At 39.8% G+C, this 10,669-nt stretch overlaps 1 protein-coding gene across 1 annotated transcript in view; it reads right to left on the bottom strand.

Moving 5' to 3' along the window:
• The window catches only part of dnm3b (dynamin 3b), a 38,107-nt gene that overhangs the window by 3,003 nt on the left and 24,435 nt on the right, over positions 1–10,669 (bottom strand). Inside the window, exons 16-20 of the mRNA XM_041803931.1 lie at positions 6,600–6,709; positions 5,722–5,836; positions 2,937–3,101; positions 2,543–2,778; positions 2,253–2,426 (exon numbers count right to left, since the gene is read on the bottom strand). Coding sequence (XP_041659865.1) covers positions 2,253–2,426; positions 2,543–2,778; positions 2,937–3,101; positions 5,722–5,836; positions 6,600–6,709 — 800 coding nt within the window. The remainder of the gene's footprint in view (positions 1–2,252; positions 2,427–2,542; positions 2,779–2,936; positions 3,102–5,721; positions 5,837–6,599; positions 6,710–10,669) is intronic.

Below are 10,669 nucleotides of genomic sequence, written 5' to 3'. Positions count from 1 at the left end.
TTCCTGTTTTTTTGTTTTTACTGATACTTAGCATACACTAATAATTGAACACTGATTGTTAATTATTTTTTCAGAGAGAAAATTAAAAAACAACAGCAGGTTTCATAAACATCTCCAATTCTCACTCAGCCAAATCTCCACCACAGAATGTTAAATATCCAACCTAAAATCTTCTCGGCACTACTTTAAACTCCTGTTATCATTTATGCTGTTATCATTTATAATGTCTTTGTATTTGTAGAATAAATCTTTACATTGTATTTGATAATCTGTTTTAATGATAGATAATTTAAATTTGTTCACATTAGGAAAAGATGTGTTTCTCGTGAACCAGTTCCAGAGATCTAATTGTCTTTTAAATCCATTAATAATCACTAAACAGCAGATCTCTGACACTTCAAAGCTGTGCATGTCAAACACTTTAATACTGTTTTAATAACAAGCACACATGCTGAGGTTTCATCATTTAGGTCAGTGATTCTCAACTGGTGGATTGGGACCCAAAGGTGGGTTGCAAAGCTCTTTCCAGTGTGTCCAAATGTGTGCCAGGAGAAAAAAAAAAACAAAAGCGGCAAAAAGTCTGCATGGAAGCCCTAGGTGAACCTACAGTAAATATATATAGGCAATCTTAGGTTTTCCTAAGAATCAAATTAATTTTCAGTCTTTGTCTCAAGATTTCTACATATTTTTCTCCTTTTCCTTGGATAACACAGCTTGTTTTCACAAGATAATAAGGAAAATCCTCTGTAATAATGTGCTTTTGAAATGTATTTGTTGTCCTGTAGCTCCATTCAATTTTGTTTTTCCATTTGGGGCTGTAACTGTGACATTTTTTTCATCAAATAAATCTGAGTGGTTGGAATTTTTTTTTTTAATTGGGTTCCAATATTTCGGTGCAAGGTGGCGGTGGGTCCTGATGTCGGACCAGTCTTAACATACAGCCCACCCCTGGCAGGTGTGCATGAAAGAGATGCTAACAGTGCTGACACCCTTACCTGACATAGGCAGAGAAGTGCTTTAAAGCAGGAAATGAAAGTGTAGGTTTGTGTTAATCATCCAGCACGCTAACTTTTCTTTCTTCTGCAGATTGACTCTTCACCTTACAATGCTGACATGTAAGCATGTTTGTCACTGTGCATAAGGCATGAATGCTGTTGGGTGATTGCGGAGAGACGCACCCTCACAGAGAGGCTGAGCCACATTGCATACATTTGAGAAAATTTTCCCCAAAGCGATGTTGTTGCAATAAGCATCTAATTCACAAACACTGCGCCTAACAGCCATGTGCAATTGGAGTGTAGCAGATGTTGTGTCAGTTATAAAGTCAACTTGCCAAAGTGGCTAGCTGAAGTCACAGGGGGACCCACCACGATAGTTGGCGGGTGTTAATGTCAAGTCCTGGTGACAACACTGATAAAAGGCTGATTCACAGAGCCATTTCAAGCCATGCCATTTACAGTCCTGTCAACTATGAACTGATGTGAAGCATAATTGGGAAACAAAGTGCCCCCACCCAGCCCCACCAAAAAACAAAACATTAAAAAGGCTTTTTTTTTGTAGTATGCGGTCAATCGGCTTGTCTGGTTGTGGTGGATGTAACATTAAAAATGACCACAAAGGAATAATCCTCTTGTCCCTGATGGTCCAGTGTGCTTAGTGACTCACAGGAGGCATCAGTATTCATTTCAGTCTGTTTAACCCCATAAAAACGCCTCACAGAAGCTTATGGTTCAGCATTTACAAACACTGACAAACATAAAGTGGCCATTTCTGACCATCAGGGATGCTTTGTTATTTTGAACAAGAAATAGAATAGCTCTTGCACCATGTTCCCCATCTCACCAGTGAGAACAAGAATGGTAAGTAAATAAAAGCAAATTTATAAAACACATCAAACTACTCTACAACTGTGTCGATAAAAAAATATATATATATATTTTTTTTTTAATGTATGCATTTAAATTCTACCAAAGTACTTGTATATTCTGAGACCAACATCAACCTTTTAATGTAATTTGGAGAACAATCAGTTATGAGTTATGTGTCAGAGTATCATACACATAATGGCTTCATTAGATCTAAATCTTTGTCTAAGATTAATTCAAGCCGTGAAGCTAAAACATGAATTCTATATAGTTTTTATCAATGTTTTGTATTTTTAAATAAACAACATAAATTGAATTTATGCTGTATAGATGAGAAAAATCTTAACTGTTCTCCTGACAGGTGAGTTATGTGAAGCACACGTTTACCTGGGGATGCTGGGAGGGGCCCTGTTGGGACGGCTGGGGGCTTGGGGACTGTCGGCACTGTTATTGAATGGCCCCAGAGGTCCTGGGCGGTTTGGAGGTGGTGGGGCCCCTCGGGGAGCTGGACGCTGTCCTGAGGACATCCTCCTTGGAGCAGTAGGGCTGGGTGGAGGAGACCTGGAGGAAAGAAATGAGACAGTGATGAGTTATGTTAAGGAAAAGAGACATAGTTACTAAAATCATTTTGCCTCAAATTTGTATGTTCATTTCCGCGTTATCACAAACAACTTTACCTGCGACTTCCACTGGATCCTCCCACCCAGGAGTTGTCGACAGGCGGAGGCATTGGAGTGGAGACGGTAGTCGTGGAGATGTCGCCGATAATGCCTAGCGCTTCCTTTAGGGCCTGGTGGGTCCTCAGCACCTCGTCCCTCCTCTGGGCCTGCTCCTGGGATTCATCCATCAGAGTATTCTGGTCACCAGAAGAGTACAGCTGAGCCAACAGCTCTGCGTTGATAAAGTCCTTCACCTATTGGTAGGAAGAGAAAGTGCAGGAAAATGGTCAATAATGGTGCTCTTTTATTTACCACTGTCACATCCGAAGGTATACTTCATTCTTGAAGGTGCACATTAAAAAGAAGCTACTTTCACAGCCATATAAATGAGTGTGTGAGTGTTATCTTTTACATTTATGATCATGAGATGCATGATGGTCTTGGGCATGAGGTCTCGGATGCACTTGTTGACTATGGCCATGTAGGAGTCCACCAGGTTACGGATAGTTTCCACTTTACGCTCTAGCTGAGGGTCCATGGAGAAGTTATCTGAAGTGGTTGTGGTCTCACTTTCAACCTGTAGAGGGAGGCATTAGGAATACTTTATTCAAAAGGCAAAGAAAGACTATTAGAGAAGAGGGGACAGTGTTTCAGAAATACTGGTTAAATCTTACTAAACTTGGAGCCCCCTCCTCTGTATCAAACTGCACATCAGAGATATTGAACTGTACGCCATTAGAAAAAAAACATGCATATTTCTTCAAACTTCATTAAGCTTGTTGGTATAAAATTTCTGATTAGAGATTTACATAAGGATGAAGAATTTGCATGATGACAAACCAGCTACCATCATTCTTCTGGTGATTTACTTGTCTCCATAACAGATATCTACATAAAAGTGCAGCTAACAATCAGCTGTAGCTCAAACATTAAAACATCAGCTGCAAACCTGCTTGATGATGTGTGGTTAAAGTCAATCAGCTGTTAGATCCTCACTACCAGAAACATATCAGAAATGATAAGAGATGGACAAAATCATTTTTTTTACATCTGATATGCCCATATATAGAATTATTTCAGCCAATACCAATATTCAATATATTTTTCAGACCTAAAACTCCAGTCCTTTGAATACATTCTAATGAATAAGGATGAACACAGAAACAAGCTTGAGAACTTCAAATACACTTTTAAGTTAAAAGATTGAGAATGAACAAAGAAAATTACTTTAACTGGCATAGGGCTGTCGGTCAAACCTAAAACTCTGCAAACTTATTAGTACAAATGTCAAGAATTTACAGTCAGTATACGCTGATAAAAAAAAATATAGTTCCTTCGAAAACTGTAATTTGAAAGCTGTTTTCTGCTCCTTTTATGGAGAGACCTGAAAAAAAACTTGACCTTTCACTTCTGACAAATGTGCATTATCATTTTTGTAATTCCAGCAGAAGAATCACACTGAAATTAGGGTGATACTGTTGAAGTGAGCAGGAGTAAAGCTGCTTTAGCTGTAACTCAATAGATGAATCGCCCTTCTCCAAGAATGATATGGACAAAGATATCACAGTTTTCCCTTTGTAGATGTCAACATCAAACAGAAAAGGAAATCTTGCCAGGAAGTTTTAAATGCTTTCTCAATACTAGTAGAAATCTATGCCTTTTTCCAGAGGCATGAAGCATTTAACAAACAGTAACAGACAACAGCTGCAGAAAGGTTTCCTAGACTAGTTGGTATACATATACTGTATTTATTTATTTATGAATCTGTCTATCTCTGCATGTCTGTTTATGCACAAAAACATATATGTAATGCATATGTATTTACATGCATATACTATAAATGTGGGTATATGCGTATTTATGTTGATATATACTAGGGCTGGCAAACAATAAAAATATAACCGCAAAATCTTGTTTCTTTCTGGATTTCTTGTAATGTCTCAAACTAAAGGCAGTTTCGGACAGCCCACATAAGACGTGTGTAAGCACGTCTTGGCCGTGGCATGGCTTGATTTTCATTTTATTCACATGTAAGCAGGACAGGGCTGTCAGACTGCCTACTTGAGCACTGCGTCTCATGCAGAATAATCTAGAGAATACAGACCTCACCTATTCTTTCCACATGCTGCGCGTGGTTATTGACTAAAATACAAGCTGAATGCACCTGTTTATTGAAGTTGTTCTATAATCTTCTCTTGTATGTGACGCTTTCTATTTCCACACTGATATTTGTGCTTTCAAAAGTAAAAGCCCAAATTTCTGTGGAGAAACTTCCTTCTTTTGAACAGAATGCTTTAATTTTGAATTCATGGTTCTACTATAAACTGAATCAAGTCACTTGTAGAAAGATTTAACTTGTGAAGAATGACAGGGCTTTGACAGCGTGGAGATGCATCCAACATGCAGCACATATGCTCCTAGTATGAAAGCTGTGCAACCCAAACAGCTATGAGGGTAATTGACTAACCGTTTGGATACAAACCTCTTTTTTAAAATAAGAAAATTAGTAACTTCAGGGAGACTGGAGATTATGACATGAAATTAACCACAGACAAAGGAACTCGTTATGGATTGAAAAAGAAAATAAGGGAACAGTAAACCAAGGTAAATGTTTCATATCACAAGTGGAGATGTTTATATTTTTCCACTGAGTTGTCTGTGAGTTTTTAAAGGGAAATGAGATATGAAGGAGCAGTGGTGGACTTATTTGATATCACTGCAGCTGCTTAGAGATGATGCAGGGGCCTAACTAAAGTGTACTGAAAATGACAATAAAGCATGCAATCACAAATGCATTCACTAATCATTGACCTGAATTAATAAGAAATAAAATACACAAATCTTTTCTTTATTCTTAATGGTTTCAAAATGTTAGTATTACATTTTGAGAAGGTTTGAGTTCCCAAATAACAGAAACACCTTAAACACAATAATGAAAAAAAAGGATTGTACCTTAAAAAAGGATTATAACTTACATTTTGATACAAATGTTGAAAAATTTAGACTTTTTTTGTCAAATATGTTTCTTTCCTGTGCATGTCTGCAAAATATGTGCACAGTTGCAAAATTTAAGATTATTGCTTTCACTGATGTTTTTGTTAAGTCACATAAGAAAGAAGGAGAGGGAGGGACCCACAGCAGACAGACTGATAACACAGGAAGGACCAGCTCAATGTAGAGTAAATGGGTTTGCTGACCGTAATGGTCTTCTCAGGATAGACCCCCGCCCGCAGGAGAGACGATTTCCAGCTGTCCACATCATCCTGAGAGTCACAGGCCAACTCCAGGGTACGATTATCCTTGTACACATTCCTAAACACCAAGATAGCAGAGGATAAGCATTTATGGATGTCACAATGAGCTGGTACCACAGCACCACCAAGTGTGATAGAAAAGACTTTCATTGAAAAGGTTTTTTTGAAGTTACAAAACAGAAAATCGGAAGTATTGATTGTTCAAATGCCTTCTTTAAATGTTGCTTACTTTGGCTTTTAACTCTTTTTGAGATTTCCAGACAATAGATTTCTAAATTGGATTACAAAACTGAATTACCATGAAATTTTTATAAAGGCTGTAGATACATTTGATCTAAAATTAAATTTTCTATGCTCTGCACCAACAACTAAACCCAGACCTGAATCTCAGCAGTATTAAGACAACTTTGTGTATACAGGTCCTTGAGCTCATTTGGTCCTTAAAACAATCTTTGCAACCCACTATCATAACACATATGCTTTTAAACAAGTCTGATTTTAAGATAATTTCAACGAAAAATAGCTGATATTTTTACTGCTGCTTTTTGGTATAGTTTGATTCTTCCCCATAAATATAACTCAATGAACGGTGCTGTAGATCTGTTGGAAATCCCGCTTTGGTCCGGTCTTCCATCATGCATACATCCATGCATACACAGTGTACTAAAGGCATAATCCAAAACATATTTCTACCGCTGCAGCACACATGAGGCCTTGAATTCTCTAACTAAATCTCCTGCATGTGGATGCTTTTAAAGAACCTTTTTTTGCAGATGAAAATGGAAAAGCAGAAATATAAATCTGAGGATTTCCCAGCTGACCTCGACTCTGTGTTGAAGATACAGAATATGTGCTTGCTGGACATGAAACTCTTCTCCACATCGCGGACCTTCAGGTTGTCCAGAGGGAGCATGTACTTCTTCTCTTTCTCCTGTGGATGAGGAAAACAGAGGGATCATTAGCTAACTTATGACTAATCGAGTTTTCTCCTTCAGCCTCTCCCTGCTTATATTAATTTGGCTCAAACGTTTGCACAAGATAACATTCACAGGAGAGAGGTGAAATCAGGATTTTAAAGAGGGAGAGAGAGGGGGTGAGTAAAGAGAAATGAGGGTGACAGAAGAGAGGAGGAATGGGGGAGAAATGAGAGTGGGAGGTAGAGAGGGGGGAGTGGGAGGGTGGAGAAGGGGGAGGCAGAGTCAGGGAAAGAAAAGGGAGAAGGAGCGAGCACATGTGGAAGTCATTACAGTGTGGGTCAAGACACAGTCGTTCTTCACGGTGCGTTTTTGTCAGAGAGAGCGCTGGGTAAACTCTCCGGCTGAGGTTAAAATGCAGATATGTGAACGCAAAAGAGCGCAAGCACAACATCCAACATGAGGTTGACGCTCTTATAGATGAAACATCTGAAGACGGCCAGCTACTGATGCCTGATATGGGGGAAACTTTTAACTCTCCATTGTTGCCTCCATCTTTCTTAACTTTCCTTGTCTTTTTTCTTTTATCCCTCCCCCTCTTATATTTTTTCAATATTTTTTCTTTCCATTCCAGAGGGGCCCACTTCCTGCCTGATTTTTTTGAAGAAGGAGGGAGAGAGAGCAAGAGGGAGAGAGATTAAATGACAGCCTGGCGTTAAAACTCAACATCTGGTAGTGCTTAGCAGCACACAGAGAAGCAGGGAAAGGAGGGAGAAGTTAAAGAGAGGCAGCGGGCAAAGGGAGGAGGAAGAAAGACCGAGGAGAAGAAGCACAAAAGTGGATTTGCAAAAGATTTGCAGAAGAAAGCCCACATCTGGTGTGAAGGTGCGGAAAGTGTTGGTAGATGGTTGCAGGTAAGAATTAAAGAGGATGAGGAGGGAGGGAAAAAGAGAAGACAAGAAAACTGTGCAGACTCTTCTGCGGTGTATTCCCCAAGGGGTCACTGCGGCCCATATATGGTCACACAGGTCCCCTCCCTCTTCCTCTCTCTTCCTCTCTCTTTCTCACTCCCTTTCTCCCCCCTCCATCCCTCTCTTTCCCTCTTTTTTGTGATATCCCCTCCCTGAACGTGCAGCCAGTCTGTCCCAGTCGTCTGAGCGAATATGCCACGTCAAGGCTGGATACTCTTCATGGCCGCTGTGACCGAAATGGACCGCGAGGGGACCCAGAGCTCAGACGGCTTCACCAAAACAAATAAACAAGCTGAGAGATGTGAACAACAAGAGCTAAGGGAAGGCGAGAATCGTGGAGGAGGCCGAAATCGCAGTTTCGAAAAAGGGGGTTTTCTCGATAGACGGGATCCTTGCTGCCAAAATGGAGAGGGGCGAAGGGAGCGCACAGACGACAGAGCCGCGAGCATCTGGAAGAGCAGAAAACAGCAACACAAGGCCTGGCTCTTAACTCCGGCTCCGTCCACCCAGTGTTCAGACTACCTGTTCATTGTCATACTGGTGTACAGTAGTCTGCACATTGGTTAGACTGGGCATGGACACTCTTCTGTCAGTCTGTCTTTCTGTGTCGCTCTCTCTGTCTCTCTGTTGGCATTTCAAGTCTCAAAGATGTGTTTTTATTAATTTGCATCTCCCTTCTCACCCTTTGCTTTATTTTTAATCTATTCATCATCTCTATGTGGTCTATAATCATCTGTATTTTGTCCTAAGTGCATTCTAACACGCACCACTTCCTTTTCACTTCTTTGTGGAATAAACATACATCACCCATTTTCAACACTAACTGCACACTTGACAACTTTGCTGTGAAAACCAAAGTGTGAATACATCTGAAGTTTCAGCCAGAGTGATATAAGATTCGAAGCCAAAGCTCACAGAAAGGCGAGCTCACATAATTTATGGCGTGAATGAGTAAGTGTGCAGGCTGCTCGCCTGGTGCTCTGATGAAGATGTGGTCCACTGGAAGAGGGGGGAGGAGCGAGAGTGGCTGCAAAGCATCGAGCACAGGCCAAAGGAACGAGGGCCAATCAATCAAGAGCAGTTTGAAAATACAGTCAGACACCTCCAGTGAAGTTATTTCAGTGGGTGGCCAAAATTGACTTGGAAGACTTAAGGCAAGGGATATTTTAGACTGCTAATGAGTAAAATAACTGTAAAAAGATGGAAGTTATGCTGTTTTTCAAAAGGTGCACAAAGAGCAAGAGCTTTCGTGTTTTAAATTTGTGCACAAAATCTGAACATTGAAGAGGGTAAATGCAGCTTTTCATTGTTGCACACAGAAAACGATGTATTGTTGAGGGAGTTCAAGGAGTATTGATAGTTTATAGAGAAGTTTCTCTCTGCAGAAACATTAGAGGCTGATGTTTGGATTAAAAACTTGTGTTTTTCCTGCCAAGTATGTGAGCAGTTCCAAAGTTACTTGCCAACCACACCAACAGAGGGAGGAGGGCGAGTGCATGAGTCGGTGCGTGTGCATGTCTGTGACTATAGAAAGTTCAGGGAGTATAAAAACAGAAATACACAAGGCGATCCAGTGGAGTCTATAATTTCCCATATTACCACACTGAGGAATCAAATGACAATCCGTAGACTCAGTGCTGAGCGGCCCATGTGCTGTCTGAGGCCTGAGTGTGCTTTCATACATTTTAAAAGTCTGTTTGTGTGAACATCAGACAGATATTGGGACTAATCCAAATTTGCAAGAAGAAGAAGCAAATGCCTGAACTCTCAGAGGGAAGAGGAGGGGAGACAAGAAGGGAAACTGAGATACAACAGAAAAAGATGAATGAAAAGAACGGATGACAAACTCACTCATGAACTCCTTCAACAAGCTAGCTATCAGATCTAACACAAAGCCAAAATAATTCCAAAACAACATAAATGTATCCAAATTAAAGGGAAAAACACATAAAATGTACCTGAAAAACAAGACCATAAAGAAGTCTTTCTGTGTCTTTCTTGGAACTAAAATCTAACTAAGAGACTAAACAGTGTTTGACAATCAAACAACACCACAGAGACTGGCTGAAGGAGTTGCAGTGTGTCTGCCTATCTACACTTGCTGTGCAGAATATCCTCCAACCTGTACAGCAGGCACAGACAGGCAGATAGACATCAGCCCGCCAAACGTGCCAGCACCATGGACGACATGTGTGGTAAAAGCAGGCCTGTCCTTGTCTTTCTAATGTATCACTGGCACAATGATAATAAAGAACTGTTTAAGAAAATCTTAAAGATATGAGTCATTTTTCCATCATAGGTAAGTTATTGCTAACGCCATCAGTCTTCATTTATTAAACAGCCTAGCGGAAATAAGTGTGTAATTGCTGTTGTTCTGTATGTGTCACCATGTAGGACAGTCTGAGACAAATTTTTCCTTTAGGGACAATAAAGTATACTATACACTGTCTTAGCAATTCCACTGTGAGTTCCAGATCCGCGAGAGGTCTCAGATCAGGTCCTGCATTTGATAGTGACATCACACAATATGATTAACTCTACACTGGTATGTTGTGATTGGCTGTTTGACTTTGTTTGTCCAAGAATTTCAGGAACTAGTTTCAAAAAAATTGAAATACAACATGTCATCAAAAATAGCTTGATATATATTTGTTAGGGATGCACTCTCAGATGAGGCGATATTTACAGATTCATTTTAGCTTATACGGATATCGATATCAACATTTAAATATGTATTTCAGACCTAAAACTCCACACCTTAAAACACACTTTTAAGTTTAAAGACTTCGGAGGAACATATTATTTGTGCAGACAGACGATATTTATAGCTAGTTTTCACGGCAAACTTATCTGTTGCGAACTCCTGCAGAAATGTTCATATCTACCGATACCCAATATCATGCTGATAGTTGTGTGCATCCCTGATTTATTATATTTTTCAGTTGATATTACCTTCCAGTACAGCATCTGTGTGGTCATACAGTTCATGTTGTTTGTTTTAGAAAT

This window comes from Cheilinus undulatus, linkage group 13 (genome assembly GCF_018320785.1).
Source record: "Cheilinus undulatus linkage group 13, ASM1832078v1, whole genome shotgun sequence".
NCBI lineage: Eukaryota > Metazoa > Chordata > Actinopteri > Labriformes > Labridae > Cheilinus > Cheilinus undulatus.
This window is presented reverse-complemented; position numbering and strand designations above follow the sequence as displayed.